Raw genomic sequence first — 20221 nt, forward strand, 5'->3', positions numbered from 1 at the left:
CAAGCTAGTTCCTCTGGTACCGGTCCTAGTGACAAAAGTGCATATCAGCGCTGGCTGCCTGGTCTCTGCAGGAGCTATGCCCATCTTCAACATGGCATTCTGCACCTGGGAGATTTTAAGCAAGAAATTTTGATTGTGTGTGACTTTCGTCTTAACACCACTGTGCGACGGGCTGGCCACTCCTGTGTCTCAAATAAACTTGAGAGGACCGCCAAGAGCAGAGACAGGCAGAAAAACAGTTTCCACTACTTTGTCCCTCAAGCATTTCTCACCTCACATTCAGCCCCGAGGCCCAGAGTTGGCCCAGATCAGCCTTCTCTCTTGGGTATGCTTTAGGTCTTAAAAGCTTGCAAACTTTTGTCTCCCCTTTAAAAATGTAGGTAATCTGGGGAGAGGTTCTTTTTAAGCCTTTCAGAAGACACATGAGGTATCCGTGAACACCTTTAAGGGGGTTTAGTTGATTTTCTAGCTGAGAACAAGAGAAGCAAGACTTTTGGGAGTTTGAGGGAAGGATGTGGATGTCTGAGGCCATCAGGGAAAGGGAAAAGTCACCAAAGTTACCCAGCCACTACAGGCTGGGAAACTGAGAAACAGTTCTTTGCCATTTCTCCCCTTACTGAAGTAACTACATTTTGGTAATATATCTTTTATTCATACTGACATCTGTATGTATGGGATGATAAGATGTCTGTATTTCATTCAAAGGAACTCCATTTGGGACCAGATGTATGGAGAGAATCTAGATGAAACAAGAATGTCCATGAATTGACTGATAGGTGTGGAAACTTATAGGTACACAGGGATTCAAGAAGTTCAGCATGTTTAAAACATGCAAAATTCAGTCTGTTCAGCGCATTTAAAGAGCACAAAATTCTGTTAGAAATGTTGAGATAGGAAAATATTGTTCCCATCATTATTTAATAGAAGAGCTTTTAGAAAGTACATTTAAGAGAATATGATATCATATGTGGATATTTCTTAGTAAACTACAAATGTTTTGTTTGCTGCCATTATAGAACAGCAAAATGTTGAAAAAGTTGTATGTATATGTATGGACAAAATTAAGGTCCATAGGGTTTGCCACAGTGGGCAGTGATCTTTTCTTTCAGGTTGGAAGGACAGACATAAAGTAGCTGTTCTGTCTTTGTGATTTTCAGTAATAATAGAGTTACCATATACTGAATGCTTACTTATTTATATAAACATTATTTCATTTGAATAAATGTTTTCAAAACTGTCACTGAAATTAAGTATTCTTATCCCCATTTTATAGATGAAAAAACTAAGGTTTAGAAGGCAGGCACTTTGCTCATGGCCACAGAGCTAATGAGGTTTGGAATTTAAACCTAGAATTGATTGTCTGACTCTAAAACCTATTCATTAGAGAAGTCTTTTGATCTGTCTTCGGGTGTTGGATATGTGAGGTGGGATAGGATGGCATTCTGACTGGGACTTCTGACACCCATTGAGTGCCTGTCACAGATCCTTTTACTTGGACATCTGCTCATTCATTTGAAGAGAAAGCCTGCCTAAGCAGACTTTTCCTTGGTCTGGGGTGTGCAAGTAACTCCGTTCCAATTAAAACCATCCAAACAAAGTCTATAAGGTGCAGGTGTGCAATGAGAAAATAGGAGTAAAGGACCGCGAAGGTCTCTTCCAACTTTAACATTTTTTTAAAGTTTTTATTTAAATTCCAGTTAGTTAACATACAGTGTAATACTAGTTTCAGGTATAAAATACAGTGATTCAACGCTTGCATACCCAATTTTAATGTTTGGTGTTAACTGTGGTTTCCTGATTTTCCTGGTTTGTCAGAAACTTAAAAAGTTAAAGACTCACCCTGGAAGTAGTATCCGACTCAAAAGTGTAGGGTGGTCGTAGTTATAGTGCTGGTATTTTTTAAGTACTTGATAGTAAAATACTTAACAGCCACCTAATATTTGGGAGTAGGATAGAAGGATGAAGTGGGGCAGGAGAACAAGGAATAAGAAAGAGAATGCCAGAATGTGTTAGTAACTGGGACGGACTGCTGAAGTTTGAAGCAGGAGGTTTCTTGGGCCTTTGCCACAGTCACCAGATTTTTTTCTGCCAAGCATTTCCTAGTGTGACAGCAGGAAGAGAATGGGGTAGCTGTGAGTGCAGCTGCCTTCTTATAACCATCATTTCCCCATTTACTAAACTAACCTTTGACAGTGTAGGAAAAAGGAGCAGGAAGTCAGCATCCTCCAACGGCCCAGCCCCTCTGTCTGGGTGAAGAAGCCCGGCTCTTACGAGAGCCCACAGGACAATGGCATCCATGCCATACTTCTAGCAGACAACAGCAGAAATTCCTCCGTAGAGACGGGAAGGCTTATGGAGCTGCTCATGGTGATACCTCATTCTGAATGGCCAGAGCAGCTCCATTTATTCCTTGGTGACATGTGGCACCTGGGGATACCAGTCATTTTAGGGCATTTTTAATACACGCTTTATATAGATACAATTCAGATGTTTTGAACTTCTGCAATTCCAGAGTATATAAAATGAAGGAAGGCTTCCAAAGATTTCTGTAAACAAAGAATAACTTTGATTACTGAAACCTAATAGAGGTGGAACGAAAAAGAATATTATAGGCCAGTTTCACTTATGAATATCAATGTAAAGTCCTAAATAAAATATATTAGTGATCAAAGTTAAATAATACAGTAAGAAAATAATATGACCAAGTAAGATTTATTCCAGATTATAATAATTACAGAGTTTATTGTGACTGGGAAATTCATTAATGCAACTCATTATGTAAACAGAGACAAAGAAGAAAAACCATGTGCTTATCTCTACAGTTGCTGAAAAGGGCTGGCAAAATCCAACACCCTGATAAGAGACATTAAGTAAAATAGGAATTGATGGATATCTCTTTAGCCTATTAAAATATACATCTCTCAGTTCTGTAAACAGTAACTTACTTGGTTTGGAAAACAGTAGTAAGTCAGAACCATGGCAAGGATGTTCACCGTTTCCCCTAATATTTAGATAACATTACATTGGTGGTATTCACCAATGCAGTTAGGCAAGAGAAAACCATTAGAAGCATAAGAATCAAAAGCAACATCATAAAGATATCGGCTCTCCCTAAGTTATTCATAATTTTAATGTGATCCCAATAGAAATACCGAGTTGCTTTCTGAAGCTATGAAAGTCATCAGGAAAATAAACATGCAAGAATAGCAAGGAAATGCATGAAAAAAGTACAGCAGTGAGATGGGACCAGCCCTATTAGATATACTCCAAACCCTCTGTAATCAAACACTGTTCAGGCGCTCAGGCTTATGAAGAAAAAGCCCCATGGGAAAGAAAAGAAAATCTAGGAGTTGAAACCAGGTACATAAAATTTGGGTGATAAAAGTGGCAACTGAAAGTTCTGGGGAAAATATGAATTTCTCACTAAATGTTGTTAAGATGAACGGATAACCAATTGGGAAGAAGTTAAAATTGGAGCCATACTTCACAGTAAACACAGGAATAAACTTCAAATGGATCAGAGATCTAAAAGTAAAAAAGAAACAAAGAAACTATGCACGGTCTAGGTTAAAAATGGGTGAACTCCTTTATAATCTGTCAGTACAGAAGGGCTTTCCAATAGGGAAAATCCAGATATGAAAGAATCTGTGCTGTGTAGGACTCTATGTAAGAAAGTTTGATGGGCACAGTTTTTGCCATGGGAGGGGCTTTAACTCTAAACAAAAATAGCATCTTTCTAGAATCTCATCTATATGAGAACAGTCTCGTGTTTACCACTCTGCCACTTGGGCCTAGGACGTTGCCTGACCTTGACTTAGTCTCTTGTAAGTCCTACTATGTGAGTCATGGAACACCTTATGTAATGAACACGTAGACACTGCTATGTCCATGTCCTGATTATCGAGGATGGGACCAAATACTATCAGTGTGTCTGGGTTGACAGTCATTATTGCTTTAGGGTAGCCGCTACTCATTGAAGTCCTTCAATGGCAGTGCTGTTCAATTTTGATAGGCCTCTGAATCACCTGGGATCTTGTCACAATGGAGCTTCTGATTCAGTAATCAGATTAGGACCCGAGAGTCTGCATTTCCAGCAAGCTCCCAGGTGGTAAGGTACTGCAGGTCTGGGGACCACACCATGAATCACAAAGCTTTGAAACAAGTACAGGGTTAATAAGAAAAATCTTGTCTACAGAATTTGAGAAACCGTGAAATAAACTTCTTATGTGGTACCATGCAACTGTGTGAATTAATGGAAAACTCCAGAAATACTTTCTGTTTATATTAGGCATGAACTGAGCCTAGTCTTTCCGTAGCCTTTTTAATAGTTTATCAGCATTTTCCAGGTCCTTGAGAACTGAGCTATTTCTTGTCAACACCCATGTGGGAAGCTTGTAGGAGGTTTTGGAAGGTCTGGGAGGTAGGTAAGAGCACAGGGTATGGACTTGACTTTGGAGAGTAACCAGCGGGTAAATATGCTAGAAGAAATGATACTTGTTAACCACGCACCTCCCATTACAGGCGCAGTCGGGGAATATTCAGAGCACTGTGATGTTAGACAAACAGAAGGAGCTTGACAGTAAAGTCAGAAATGTGAAGGATAAAGTTATGGTGAGTATTGAGTAAATATATACATTTAGCCTCTTTTTGTAAAGGAAAAAGCTTTCGATTACTCGAATGTGAACGTGGTAACTAATTTGTTTTTCAAGTAGTTGAGAGAAAAGTTTTGCTGAAGTTCCAGACCATAAGTAAACAAATTGGTTAAACCAATGAGCAGATAGACTTTTATGGCCCCTTTTATAACTTCCAAACATTGAGCTTATCTCTTTCTTCCTTGCGAGATTGTGCAGAAACTGTCGACTTTGCCCCATCACACAATAAACTAGATGTTGCTGCTCTAAATAGCCTTTTATGTCTATGCTTCTCAAATCTGGGGTGTTCCTGGGATTACACAGAGCTCCAGCATGAACATAGCTCATCTTTTTCAAGCACCTGTTTTACTCTAAAACTTGAAAAGGGAACAGAAACATTTCACTTGAAAGAAATTCTGATACATTTCTGATTAGAATAAAATATCCACAACAATTTTAAGATAAAACCTGTAAGGTCATATGAAAGCAGAGAGCTGCTTTGGTGCCCTTGGTGGCCTGTGTTCACCCCCCTCTACGGTGAGAGCTAAGTCAGAGGAAGAGACAAGGGGTCTTGCTTTACACCAGGACTGTATCTGTGGGAAAGGCCTTCCAGCTGAGAGGTGTGATCTCATCTGGATATTGGTCACCCCAGTGTGGATTTGACTTTGTGCTTCAGACAGTGCCTTTCCAAATTCCAGATTCTTTGAAGCAACTTTATCCTGCAGCCTTCTAAGGAAACACTTCATTAGAAATCAAGTAAGCCCAGTCTGGAAATAGCCATATGTTTTCCTTTCTAAAAAAAAGTTCTTACATACTTATTAAGGACATTGAAATTATTATGTATGTGATTAGAATTTTGCAAGTTGAATCCATCTTTGAGGGAGCTGGATTGTTACCATGGTTTTCTGGGTCCTATGGAAACAATCTATTTCCTAAAGTCTTTGGAAGCAGATGGGTGAAAACCTGTTTATGTTTTTGTTTGTAGTGTATAGAGCATGAAATCAAGACACTAGAAGACTTACAAGATGAATATGACTTTAAATGCAAGACCTTGCAGAACAGAGGTAAGAGTTAACATCGAAACAGTGCCCATTGGCTGTCTTTTTTTTTCTGTTTACACTAGATAAAGAAGACAAGTATGTCTTCACATTTGCCAAACGCTTTATGACTCTGAATTGCTAGTCTTGGCTTCTTGATGACTCAAGCCAGGGTCTTAACCTCTGTACTGTTGACATTTTGAACCTGATAATTTTTTTTGTTGTTGTGAGGGGCTGTCCTACACAGGAGACGTTTAGCAGCATCCCTGACTTCTTCCCACCAGATGGCAGTAGAACTATTTCCCTAATCCCCAGTGGTGACCACCAAAACTGCCTCCATACCTTGCCGAATGTTCTGCGGTGGGGGCCGGGGGGAGTACCACCCCCAGTTGATAACCCCTGGTTATGTGTTATTCACTGTACTTCTTGTACCTGGCCCACTGATGGACATAGACTGACCGGTGTGCGGGGTTTCCCTGTGCGAATGCCAGAAGCTCCTTCAAACATTGCAGCTCCACATGTATACTCTGCAGAGAAGTTTAGCATTGCTTTTCATGTTTTAAAGCGGTTTTGCTCTATTTTGTTGCTTATTTTTCATGATGGCAGGCCATTGACTGAAAAGAACCCAAAAGCATGCATTGTGTAAAATATGTTAGGTACTGCTGTAACCCTGGCTGTCATTTGGAGGGTACCAAGGTTAATGTGGAGAGATGATTAGTATAATTTGAGGAATAGTAGGAGAGAAAGGAACCTCAACTACTACTTCCTAATACTTCTCTTCCAAAGCTACAGATATGCTTTGTGTAAATTTTTTATATGAGATTTTGAATTTTGTCACTTATGTGCATTTAGGTAATCTGGCAGTGATTTAAGAACCAGACAGTAACTGTTCCCAGTTTCTATGGGTCATTGAAAACAAGTGTACTTTGTTTCAGCCTGTCAGTTTTTATTCTTAGGACATTTTTCTTATTTTGTTCAGTACAAACTGAAGACCAAACTTTGATCTATCACCAGATAGCATTTGGATTATATTTCTTCTAAGTGTTTGTGAATCTTGGATTTAGTGGGTTTGGTTTTTTTACATTTATATTTATCTGCTCTCTCTCCCAATTAACAGAACATGAAACCAATGGTGTGGCAAAGAATGATCAGAAACAAGAACAGATGTTAATCAAGAAGATGTATTTAATGCTTGACAGTAAGAGAAAGGTAGTGATTCGCTTTCCAGAATAACATGTTGCTTCTGTCACAGGCTGGAAATAATGGACATGAAGTGTATAATAGATGAAGAATTATTTGTATAACCACTTGGCTTAGAGCCCCAGTTGAGATATTTGCTTTTGCTTTTAAAGAAATGTTTTTATTGTTTATTTATTTTTGAGAGAGAGAGGGAGAGTGTGTGTGCATGAGTGAGCAGGGATGGGGCAGAGAGAGGGGGGAAAAGGCTCTGAAGCAGGCTCTGTGCTATGGGCTCAGACTCACAAACCATGAGATTGTGACCTGAGCTGAAGTCAGACACTTAACTCACTGAGCCACCCACATGCCCCTAAAAATTAATGTTTTTAAATTCAGTGATTAAAGATGAACTTATTTCACTTTACTTCTTTCTCTCTCTTTAGGAAGTAGTTCACAAAATAATAGAGTTGTTGAACGTCACCGAACTTACCCAGAAAGCCCTGATTAATGATGAACTGGTGGAGTGGAAGCAGAGACAGCAGAGTGCCTGTATTGGGGGACCCCCCAACGCTTGTCTTGATCAGCTGCAAAACTGGTAAGATTCTCCAAAGCTGGCTGGCTAACCCCACGAACTCCTGAAGCGCACATTTGAGTTGTTGTTAGTGAAAGGACCCTGTCAAAACTTTGGTTTAGAGTTTGATGTAGTCCAGCTTCTTCTTGCCCTGGAAGCACTCACTTGCAAAGCACACATTTGTCATGCATGTGGCCGAGTTCAGCCAAGTTCTGCTTGGTTTGGAGCACTCCTCTCCCTACTCTACGTGTACCGTGGGATGCATCATTTGTGCCAAAACATTGGTGACGTTGCTGTCACGTAAACACACTTAACAACTTGAGCCCTGATGTTTTCTTAAACACAAAATAGTCTGAGACATTTTCCAGGCTTCCATGAGATCATAGTTTGTTGTGGACCATTCATTTGCTCATCATCGAGTAAACACTTATTAAACGCCATATGCCTGGCACTGGGCTAGGATCTGGCGACACGTGATGAATGGTTTTTGGTCCTCTCAGTGTGGAGGCGGGAGGTAGATGTAATCATTCCATGCAGTAGAATGTTACCAGTGCTCTAACAAAGGTCTGTCGAGTGTTCTGTGGAAGATGAGGGAAGGAGTCAGCAGGACAGGTTTCTGAAAGGAAATGGTCTTGCACAGACTCTTGAGAGTGAAGACGAGTACTTCGTGGAGACCAGGGAGAAGACCAGCATGGACTGAGGCAGAGGAGAGGAGCGGCTGGGCATGAATAGGGGTCTGCAGTACCCCATATTGGATGATGGGAGAGTGGGGTGCCGGGGAGGACAGGAAGAAAGTGGAGGTGGCAAGATGCTGGAACCTGGTTGTGGAGGCTCCCACACAGTGCTAGGAACGGGACTTTGTCCAGTGGGTGCTGGTGAGCCAGGCAGGCTTTTTGTTTAAGTGGAGATTTACTTCTCTATTTTATTTTTGTTTTACTTCGAAAGGTCGCTCTGGCAGCAGTCAGGAGGAAAGGCTAGAGACAGAAAAGCCAGCTGGGCGACTGGGAACATGTTAGTGTCGTTTGGGGGAGGGCCAACAGACCAGAATGGGTGGGAGACTGGATCAGAGAGGAGATGAAGGGATGGTGGCCTGGAACAATTTCCAGGGGCCCAAGGACCAGAGACCTCGGGAGGTTCTCTGGATGCTACTTTTTAAAAAATTCGCAATTAATATTCAGTCATTTATTTTTATTCTATAGATTGCCTGCTCATATTCCAAATTTCTTTTTGGTTAGCACAGAGCTTCCTAGCCCAGTGTGCCTCCGTGGGCCTTGAGGGGCACTGACCCCCCTGTCCTCCTAGTGCTCTGGGAGGCCCTGGGCTGTCTGGAGCCTCCTTGTGGTCATTTAGGCCATGGGGAGCCTCTTCCAGAGCCACAGATGCCCTCCAGTGTCCTCCACTGTTCTGTCCATAGACTGTCATTTTCTTGTGTGTGCCATGGCCTGAAATGTGGGGAAGCCCTGGGTTAGAATCCACCTGGAACTTGCCCACCCACCATTAGCCTACCTTCTTTCATGGTCAGGGCTGCTCTCTGGGTGCCTTGAACAGCATTCGGGAAATGGAACTGTGAAGTGAAGGAAATGTATTTCGCTGGGAGAAGATTTTCTTTTGTCATTACTCCAGCTAGTCAAGTGACAGTCCCACAACCTGACTTGGCTCAGAGGCACTTTACAGTCGGCAAGGAGGAAACTGAAGCAATCACTGGTTTCCTCCTTGGCTAATATTTTGAGTGTCTGGATTGAGTGCTTTGCCTTCTCCTTTCAGTTCAGTGAAACCATGACCTTGGTTTCCTCTTCTCCTCCTTCCCCAGGGCCTGCCATTCCTATATGTGGGCTCCTTGCTGCCTCCCGCATCACCTCTGATGGAGTCTGCCTCGCTGTGTCCCTTGCCTCTGCCCTCCTCTTTACCCTCTCCCTTTAAATCTCAATTATCTTACAGGTCAGGGGAAATCACAGATCCCCAGCGGGCCGCACCCCACCCCGCCCCATCTCCTCAGGTCCATCTCGAAGTGTAGGGAGGTCTTTGACCTGGGCTGTAATCAGTGCCGTTGGTTTCTTCTCCCTGAATAACTGCCCTTGAACACCAAGATGAACCTTGTTCTCTATTTCTCCCTGCAGTGTGTGGCCATGCAGATAACATCGTGTGTTGCCCGTAAAAACCTCTTGTTGATCTCCGTGATTCCCTGTGATCCAGGCTGCTTTATGACAGCCTGCGATTGAGACCTGTGTGTCTTGTCCCTCCCCAGGTTCACCATAGTTGCCGAGAGTCTGCAGCAGGTTCGTCAGCAGCTTAAAAAGCTTGAGGAATTGGAACAGAAATACACCTATGAACACGACCCTATCACAAAAAACAAACAAGGACTGTGGGACCGCACCTTCAACCTGTTCCAACAGCTCATTCAGAGGTAACTTGAGGGGGATGGGTTTGTATCTTCTGCAATTATTTTACTCGGGAAAATGTTATGGTGATTCAGATCATTTAGAAGTGTTTAATAGGTTATATAAAAATTTTTAGGGCAGTCACCTCTTTCCAAATTCCTGTCTATGCCATTGGCTTTCCATTCTTGTGGCTATCTAGACTGATAACTTGTCAGTTTTACTCCTTGGGCCACTCTGTGCCAAGACCTGTCAAGTCTATCCTGGTGTCCCCTCCTTGCCACACCAAGGCCTCATCCTGTCTCCAGCTCTCAGATCCTCTCTGCTAGACTCATACATGGTCACCTCCCAAGTGCTTCCCTTCTCAGCCTCTGCCTCCCTAGTTCCTGTGACCCTGTGCTTTCCAGAGCAGACTTCAGCCTGTCTCTCTGTCACCTGCTCATCCAGGTGGAGCCCCCTACTACACACTTGTACCCTATGTCCACAGTCCCAGCTGGCCACTCCGGGGTGAGCTTCTGCACATGCCTCGTTTTGGCAGACCTCGTGCCCACCACATATAGTCGCTTTGCCTTGCCTCTCGTAACTATTTCCTCCACCTCTCTCTTGAACGTCATCTCAAAATTGTAAATCTCAGCTTATATCTAATCATGAAATCTTCCAGAGTTCCCGAATATGTTACCTCCCTTCAAGATCTGCCTGGTTCAGTCTTCATTCTTGTCCCATTCTGGATTTATTATGTAATTGTGTATGTATTTCTGTTGTCTGTGACATAAATTGGGAAGTACTTGGAAGACAGACATGTGCATTTGTCATCTTTTTGTCCCCCATAAGGACCTTGTACAGTGCCTTGCCCACCGGCAGGTGTTCCACATATGCTTAGCAGATGAATAAATGGCACTGAGTAGAAAGAAGCATAGAGTTCATATTGCAATTTAGTCTTCATGTTAACTTGACATGTGGCTAATGTCCAAACAGGAATGCCTCAGTGCTATTGTTTTGAAATAATCAAGGATATTTATTTACTAGGGTTTTGGAATGCAAATCCGATACTTTTTTTAATGAAAATTAAGGCTTGGAAATGTTTAGTAGATAGATAATAAGTATTACTAAACAATTTTACTAGAAGAACAGTTTTCCAAAGGATACCAAAATACCCATTTCAAATTATGGTAGTAAGGCAATATGTTACATGGTTCATTTTCAACTGTAGTAAAATTTCTTTTTATTTATTTTTTTTGTTTATTTTTATTTTAAAATTGGGATGCAGTTAACATACAACATTACATTAGGTTCCGGTGTACAACATCATGATTTGATATTTGCATATGTTGCAAAGTGATCACCACAGTAAGTCTGGTTAGCAAATTTGGTTCTTCATGCAAATTCATAAAAGAACATAACCCAACTCAAGGTTTTCATTATTGACGGTATCACAGTTCACTGCAACTACTCTGATCTTTTTGAGTATAAATTTGGTGTGGGGATTTCTGTGCTGACTAGCAAACCTCACTTTATCAACTCGTTCGAATCTTCCAAACTGAGTTTGAGCTTGTGCCCTCTAACCCCCTCTCCTGTTGAGGGAAAATAATTCATACTCCCTCAGCATTAATGGAAATGCTAATCTGCACTCTGCTTGGAACTTACAGCTCATTTGTGGTGGAAAGACAGCCTTGCATGCCAACTCATCCTCAGAGGCCACTAGTCTTGAAGACTGGGGTCCAGTTCACCGTGAAGTTGAGGTAATTGAGAAAAGATGGAATCATTACACCTTCTGCCATGAAGTTTGCATCCCTCAGTTCCTTCACAACACTGTCATATAGAGTGCTTTAGAGGAAGCAATTTTGCAGTAGGCATTTCTTTTCTTTTTTTAAGTTGTATTTATTTAGGTAATCTCCACACCTAATGTGGGGCTCACACCCATGACCTTGTAATCAAGAGCCTTACGCTCTGAGCCAGCCAGCTGCCCCTGTAATAGGCATTTCAATGGGAATTCTTATTTAGAGTATCTAAGAGTCTGTCTGTCCTATTAAAATTAGAGCTATAACAGATACATATGTACACACACCTGATATTTTCCCCCATGATAAATGTAATGCACGTTCACTATAGAAAGGAATTCAGCATTGCAGAATTGAAATAGTAGAGAGTAAAAGTTCCCAGCAGCCTCATGCTCTCCTGAGTATAAGCTTGTAACCTAGGCTTTACATACCCCTGCAACCATATGTGGTGTGTGTGAATATGGACTCATGACACATGTTATTTTAGTGAATGGGCTCATAGCTTTCATCAGTTTTTCAAAGTTGTGTGTCATCTAAGTTGTCTGTAGACCACCATGGTAAACAGCCTAGTGTCAGTACTCTCAGATTTCTGTCCATGTCCATACAAATACATACATACATTTATATGTGTATGTGTGTGTGTCTGTGTACACACACACACACACATATATATGTTTTTATACATAGATACACACATATGCAAGTACATGATATACAGTATTTTATTTTTAAAAATAAGGATTCTGCTATACATGTTTTTCAGCCTGTTTTTTCTTCAGTAAGAAATCATAGAAGTGTTTCCATGTGAGACCATGGCTTATCTTTCTTTTTTTGAGTGGCAGATTTATTTAACTAGTCTTCTACTGATGAGCAGCTGGACTCTGAAGAGCTACATTGGCCTTCAGAGTTGGCCTCGGTCCTCTTTCCTGGGGTGCTGCTGAGCGAGGTCCCCAGTTGCTGCTTCCTGGTTGCTGGTCTTATAGCAACACACTCAGGCACCCTCGGGGGACCAGAACTCACAGCCAGAAGGGACACTAAAAATCTAATCCCATCTGCCTGCCCCACTAAGTGCAGCAGACCAGTGAGGGGCTCCTTCCTGAGGTCTGTAGCTCATCAGAGAAGACACATGCACATCTTAGCCCTACGTTCCTTCCTTCCGATGTTAACCTGTTTTTCCTGACTATGGATAAGAGTTCTTATTTTTTTCCCAAGAGAACAAACATTAGTCACAAGTTTTAGTAAAAAGTACATTTGCAATTTTTCACCCATATAATTGTCCAAAAGTAGAAATCTTGATAAAACCCAGTGTTGGCAAGGCTGTATAGGGAAGCAGGTACCCTCACTCACATTTGGTGGGAATGTAAAATCAGTGATGCTTTCTATCAGAATTTAGTGTTACAGTTTTGCCCCAGCAATTCCATAGCTAGGAATTTATTTTGCAATTACGATTAGAAAATATTCCAAGTTGACATACATGAATGTTGATTCTATTGTTTGTAATAACTGGAGGGAGTGAGGATTCGTGAAACCTTCTCCAATAGGGAATTGATATAATAAATAAACTCTAATAATTTTTTAAAGTAATAATGACTTTTATTTTTCATTCCAGACTGTTGGTGAAATTGCAGGAGCTGAATTATAATTTGAAAGTCAAAGTCTTATTTGATAAGTAAGCTATCTTTAATATTATCTAATATACATACACTATTGAAATTCTGGTTTTGTTAACCAAACATGGATGGAAGCACTAGAGCTATTTATAAGTGATCCCAGGAGATTTAAAAAAAAATTTTAGTTCATATATTTATTTTGAGAGAGTGCACGAGTAGGGTGGGGGCAGAGAGAGGGTGGGAGAGAGAGAATCCCAAACAGGCTCCGTGCTGTCAGCACAGAGCCTGATGTAGGGCTCAAACTCACTAACCATGAGATCGTGACTGAGCTGAAATCAAAAGGCAGACACTTAACGAACTGAGCCACCAAGGCGCCCCTAAGTGATCCTAGGAGATGTAAATTGATAGCTCCCATTCTGGACATTGGGAGCTTCCTTTAGAGCTGATAACATGCTGGTGCCTTTCGAGACTATAAGTGAACAAAAGAATGAGTGTATTTTATTCACATGAGTTTGTAATGATCAAGTCTTGCATACTACCCCACCTCCCTCCTAGGCCAGCCCCAGAGGAGGAGAGGCCTATGATCACACACAGGCTGAGGATCCTCGAGGCTGCAGTGATTCTGCGGCCAGTTGTGGGGTCGTTTCTGGAATGACGATGACAGCATTTTGCGGGGACTGTGTGGAGCCTGCTGGATCCACCCTTGTCTCTTCTGGGCAGTAGGGACCTGGGAATGGATGGGGTCTCTCACAGGGGGTCTAGATGGAGTAGTCCCATCCCATTTTGCCCTTAGACCTTAGACCTGGACTAGCACTGACCTAGCTACTGTCTCCCCTCTCTGCCCCACCCTTGATACATTTAATGTTTTTGTGTGTAACGTACTGATTTAGCAAGTTTCAAGACCATTTATGATAATCCAGGTTTTCTCTGGTGTTCTAGCTTTCCGCCCTGTAACAATATTCTTTCTTATAGTCTGTGCCCTTGTCTTTCCTGCCATCATCTTTGGTTTCTCTGTGTATCAGCTTTTGCTACATAACAAATCACCCTGAACCTAGTGGCTTAAAACCCAAAAAAGTTATCCTTTCTCTTATTCTGTGAGCAGTAGGTGGTCTTTCTGGGCTGGACCGGCTTGTTTGTTGCTGAGTGGTCCAGCATGGACTTGTTACATGTGTGAGGTCCTGGCTGGGATAACCGAGCCCTTCTCCATGTGGTTCTCAAGGGCGAGCCAGGGCTTTATGGCATAGTGACAGCATCCCAGGTGGGTAAGAAGAGCAGCATGAGAGGTCTGTTGGGGCGAGACTTGGAGCTTGTACAGCATCCCTCCCATCCATTCTATTGGCAAAACCAAGTCAGAGTTGCCTAAAGTTCAAGGGAAATACTCTCAATATCTTGAAATGAAGTGTGGCAGAGATTTTATGGCTGTTACATGTGTTACCACACTGTGCTCTATCTCAGTCTCTCTTTTGGTTTGTTACAGCTCTTTTGTCTTTTCTCTCTGTTCCAGCTCTGAGTTTTCCTCTTAGCTCTGACAAGGAAACTTTGTGTCACACTGTTTGTTCCCTTCATTTCAGATTCTTTTTTTCTTTTCTAAAACTGGAGAAAATTGGTCGCTCACATAGCTAATGGTGATGGTCATTCACAGAAATGTTGAATTTCTAGTTGAGATAGGAAAGGAAGCTAACCCATGTAACTGTGAGTGTGCTGATGTTTTCTAATCTGTGCCTACTCCTCACAGATAACATGGGTAGTCTGGAACGTGACTGAGTAATCACTAAATTTATATAAGAGGCAAAGTCGCTCAAGATTTAACCTCAGACTTAAACTAGACAGTTTCCCCCAATAATTGACTATTCTTGCACTCTCATAAAAGCATTAAAGATAGTAGAGAATAAAAAGGTTTGTGCTGTCACATTGGAAGTTCCCTTAGTTTTCTAAGAGCAGAGATTGCTCTCTGCTGCCCCAGTGCTTAGCATGGGGCCTCACACCGGGTATGTGATTGCTCAGGACGTAGCCCTGACTGTAGCTGACTTACGTTTATGGAGGGTGTGCTCTGTGCTCTTTCACCCGTTGTCTTTTACCCCTCACCAAATCCTGTAAGGTCGGTGCTGTTGGCACCTCATGGTACGGATGATAAACGTGAGGCCCGGAGAGTTTATCTGCTGCACGTCCCTCCGCCGCCCTGGGCAGGGTTAGTGGTGGTTGATTGAGGGAGGGAGCGAGTGAATGAAATGGCAGAAAACCCACAGGTGTAGATTTTGTGTTGGTCTTTTACTTATAGGTATACTTTCATATTTTTCTTAAAGCTCAGTTCAAAATTTAAATATACATATATGACTTTCTTTTTTTTTTTTCAGAGATGTGAACGAGAGAAATACAGTAAAAGGGTATGTCAAGTACTTTGTACTATATTTTACTACCTTTGTTTAATAGTTCTGAGCCTTTTAAGCATCTCTACTCTGTATATTCTGTTGTAGATTTAGAAAATTCAACATTTTGGGCACACATACAAAAGTGATGAACATGGAGGAATCCACCAATGGAAGTCTGGCCGCCGAATTTCGACACCTGGTAGGGAGACCAGTTTTCTGTGTTTTATGCGGCGTCTGGCTTGCTAGGGCTTTATTTCCGATGCAGTGGCACTCGGTTCATGGTGCGAGGCAGACGGCACCCCCTGGGAGGCTTCCTAGAGTTTGCGGGAACCTTTGTTGCTCCTCCTTGCCCCAGGACTGTTCTGTTACTGTGTTCTGCCAGTCTGTCCCCCAGAGATACTTCTTCGGGATGTGGCACTCTCGGTAACACACGCCGTAAATCAGTGTGCGCATAACTTATCCGTTCTCGGTGCCTCTACAACCTTGCTCACTCTAGACTCCTGCAGTTTCCTCGGGATTTAGTACTGCTCCCACATCCTGGCGGCTCCTGGTGAGACCGACCCCAGGAGTCTCTCATCGGCTCAGGATTTGCACCCTTCGTCCTGGTAGTCTTGCCCACAACCACTACCTCCACTGCATTCCTCCAGGGGGTAGGGATCCAGCAGGGGTTGTAAGCAAGCGGTGCCTGTCTGCCTGCTTCCGTGGGGAGCAGGGGCTGCCGGTTGTTGTGAAGATGTGTTGGCACTGCGCCCTGTGCGCTCCCTGGGCTGGAACCTGCAGCCTTTTCGTTGGCAACCATTTTGTAAGCCAGCAAACCCATGGTGAGTGAAGCTTGACCTCATGGGAGAGCCTCACTCCAGACTCGGGAGTCTGAGGATGCCCAGAGCTGCTCTCGGGGCTCCAAAATGCTTCCTTAAAACCTCAGGGATTGAAGTCCGTGGGAGGGCAGTCTTAGCTGTGCCCTTAGCCTGAGGACCATGAAACAACTCCTGAAGGTTAAGGGGCATCATTTGGAAAAGCTTGCATGGGGGAGGGGAGCAGGATATGATTCCCCGGGATCCTTCCAAACTCTGGTGTTCACATAGTGTCATGTCAGGCTGCTGGAAAAAGGCACTTAGGCTCCTGGGCCCACACAAGGGTCATTTCATATCTTGTTCTGCACCCTGAAAATAACTTCACATCCTTTATTCTTTCTAAGTCCTGACTTTGGTTTGTTTGTAGATGAAAACAGCAACTGTGACTGTTATCATGCTGTTTACTAAGATGGTTTCTTGTTCTATAGCAACTGAAAGAACAGAAAAATGCTGGCACCAGAACTAATGAGGTGAGTCTTTCTCTGTTGTGAATGGTCTCTAACCAGCAGGTCTGTCCGGGGAGGTTGGCTCAGTACCCCTTGTGGCCGGGGGTCACCTCAAAAAGGGATTCAGACCCAGCAGGGAAGAGCAGTGAATGAGCTTTAGGACACAGTATATCCGTGGTAGCAGTAAAAACACTGCTTTCGTGCTTTATGGTTGTCAAAAGATTTTGCACACGACTCCTGGACCCTCACAGCACAGTGGAACAGGTATAATGGGTTTCTGTGCTACTCACATTTCACAGGCGAAGAAAGTGAATCATGGGAACTTTGTAAGATTTTGCTAAGGGTACCCGGGAATTACTGTCTGAGCTGGAATTAGAGGCTCGTCTGGGGACTCCCATGCTGAAAATGAAGTGTGGCAAGAGGGTTTTCTCTCCATTGCATTCCCTGCCCGGCGGAATGGTCTTTCTGTCAGTTTCCCTTTTAGAGCCGGATCCTTGAGGAATTATATTTGTAATGTAACATTCAGAAATGAACTACGGACAGAGGTTTGGGACGTTTTCAGCCTTTATGCCCACGTAGCACGCCACCCTTCCATGCCGTGACCAGTGGTGCTCGTGTGGCAGAGTGGGACAAGCCCCGGCCAGGGCAGCGCAGAGATGTGCTATCTAGCCCTGGTTTTGATCTCTGCTCTCTTTGTGACCTTCTGAGGGCTTAGTTTCTCCTGCAAGCACAGATAGCGGCTGCTCTCCTCTGGTTCTAAGTCATGATGCCTGCATGCGATCGTTTGTAGCAAAACACTTCAAGAACTCTATCGTATTTCTACCTAAACCAAGGACTCATGACCTGCCAGGCTTTTGCAAATCAGTCCTTCCAGTAAATAATCACACCTGGAACGCACGCTTTCCAGCCCTGTCTGCCTCAGGCTGCAGCGGGGCAGCGGGCAGAGCAGGGCTGAGAGCCAGGAAGCTTCACCTCACAAATAAACCCATCACAAGTTGCTGTTTCCCTATCCACATTTCTTTCTGGTAATCTATAACCCTTGCCATGGTTACAGAAATCTTATCTTTGAGAGAACACTGATATACGATCGTTAGAACTGGGGCATACATTATTGGACATGGGAATTTTTTTCTGAATTGCAGCCGGCTGGGTTCAGGCTTCCTGCCACCTGTTGCAGTGCGTATTAGGCTCCTGCAAGCTGCAGGATGTGTGTGTGTGAATCACTGTATTCCTTTTTTCTTCCTTGTCTCTTTTAAGGGCCCCCTCATCGTTACAGAAGAGCTTCACTCCCTTAGTTTTGAAACCCAGTTGTGCCAGCCTGGTTTGGTCATTGACCTCGAGGTGAGACTTCCGTGCTTCAGACACGGAAAACTTTATTTTTACATTTAACTGTTAGACGCAGTGTTTGTTCTCAATTTTTGTTTTAGACACATTTACTTAATTGCTAAAAAAAGATGGTCTTTTTCAGCTAATACTACCTTGACATTAATTGAATGGTTCAGGAAGCTGGAGAGCTGAATTCACCTTGAGATGTCCTGTGTTGATTTTTTTATACAAAGCACGGAGACTTGTTTCTTAACTGAAAGATCTAACAAAAATAAACCATGAACAAAAGAACTTAGCTTTACATTTTTAGTTTTCAAATATAAAATACGTGCAAATTTACAAGTAATCCCTTGGTTGGTTTTGAGCTTACACAGCAGTCTGAAGGTGATATTTCTGTGATTCTGATGATTTCAAGGTCTTTGTCATCTTTTAGACGACCTCTCTGCCCATCGTGGTGATCTCCAATGTCAGCCAGCTCCCGAGTGGCTGGGCCTCCATCCTGTGGTACAACATGCTGGTGACAGAACCCAGGGTATGGAAAACACGCCTGCTTTTGTATAGATGTTAACCGAAGACCCCAGGGTCTAGCTTCTGTGCATCTCAAAGAGTCCCTGAAGACCAGATGTTGAGAGAAAAGTGACATAACTGGAGTGACATCGTTAGGGATCTTGAGTAATTCTGGATTAGGGAAGCATGTATATGTATTAGAAATGAGAATTATGGTTTTCCTTCTATGTGAATAAGCTCAGGCAATAGATTTCTTACAACTTTTACTGGGGAAGAGCTCATTTATTGCTTTTATTTTTTAAAAATGTATACATCTGCTAAACAAGCAGGCTTCATTCATTTTTTTTTCTTTTACGCATGCTCCATTCTGAAGTGGATAGTCACTGTTGATTAATTATGGTTGATTCTTGTTATTCCTTGCGCTTACATTCTTTTTTTTTTTTTAATATAATTTATTGTCAAGTTAGCTAACATACAGTGTATACAGTGTGCTTCTGCCTTCGGGCATAGATTCATCACTTACATACAACACCCAGTGCTCCTCCCCAGAAGTGCCCTCTTCCATGCCCATCACCCATTTTCCCCTCTTCCCCCGATCCATCAACCCTCAGTTTGTTCTCTATATTTAAGAGTCTCTTATGGTATGCGCTTACATTCTTTAAAGTCACCGTGAACACTGAATTAGCAAATACTGAGCAATTGCTACTGAGCTGCTCAACGCATGGCCTTGTTGCTGTGTGTTTCCTGTTGAAAGACACCTTCCTAATATATTTGTTGGCTTATTAATATTGAACTCACGGCCAACAGCACTCTCACTCATGCCTGAACAAAGCTCCTCTAGCACATGTGTTTTCTCCATACAGGTGTATTGTGGCCATCTTGCAGTTAGAACAGCAGACAGCACTTCAGCACTATACTTGGGACCATTTTAAAAATGAAATTTTTAGAAACCAAAAAAACCCACAAAAAGGCAAAAAACATGGCACTAAATAGACCTCAAAAAGGACACTTGCTTATGGTATAAGAGCTGAAACAAGAAGGCAGTTGCTCTGTTTGATAAGTGTTGCTTTGTCTGACCTCTCCTGGAAACATACGTGTTGGGGACTCAAATGTTTCTACTCATTGATATGTCCACCCATTCACAAATGAGCCCAGAAGTGCCGTGAGTAATGATTCGGGGGTTAAAGTAACTTTGAATGAGTAGATTGAATTCACAGATGTGAATCTGCAAATAACAAGAATCAACTGTGTTTCTCTTCTGTGAAAACTGTGTGTCACAGAAACCAGAACTGAACTTTGAGACAGATCCATGTTTTAGTGCCTTGCTTATGACCACTGACCTTACCTTTTGGGTGTTTTCTCTCCAGAATCTGTCCTTCTTCCTGAACCCTCCCTGTGCACGATGGTCTCAGCTTTCAGAGGTGCTGAGTTGGCAGTTTTCTTCTGTCACCAAAAGAGGTCTCAATGTGGACCAGCTGAACATGCTGGGAGAGAAGCTACTTGGTATGAACTTTTTATATATATAAAAATTGAAATTTATA

The 20221-nt window shown here is 42.6% G+C and overlaps 1 protein-coding gene across 1 annotated transcript in view; it reads left to right on the plus strand.

Moving 5' to 3' along the window:
• STAT1 (signal transducer and activator of transcription 1) overlaps positions 1–20221 on the plus strand; it is a 41986-nt gene that overhangs the window by 9492 nt on the left and 12273 nt on the right. The window contains exons 6-18 of the mRNA XM_058711027.1: positions 4522–4611; positions 5617–5695; positions 6786–6877; positions 7288–7439; positions 9661–9819; positions 11437–11529; positions 13178–13237; positions 15533–15562; positions 15653–15746; positions 16830–16871; positions 18105–18188; positions 18607–18705; positions 20048–20183. Of these exons, the coding sequence (XP_058567010.1) occupies positions 4522–4611; positions 5617–5695; positions 6786–6877; positions 7288–7439; positions 9661–9819; positions 11437–11529; positions 13178–13237; positions 15533–15562; positions 15653–15746; positions 16830–16871; positions 18105–18188; positions 18607–18705; positions 20048–20183 (1210 nt within the window). The remainder of the gene's footprint in view (positions 1–4521; positions 4612–5616; positions 5696–6785; positions 6878–7287; positions 7440–9660; positions 9820–11436; positions 11530–13177; positions 13238–15532; positions 15563–15652; positions 15747–16829; positions 16872–18104; positions 18189–18606; positions 18706–20047; positions 20184–20221) is intronic.

This window comes from Neofelis nebulosa, chromosome 2 (genome assembly GCF_028018385.1).
Source record: "Neofelis nebulosa isolate mNeoNeb1 chromosome 2, mNeoNeb1.pri, whole genome shotgun sequence".
NCBI lineage: Eukaryota > Metazoa > Chordata > Mammalia > Carnivora > Felidae > Neofelis > Neofelis nebulosa.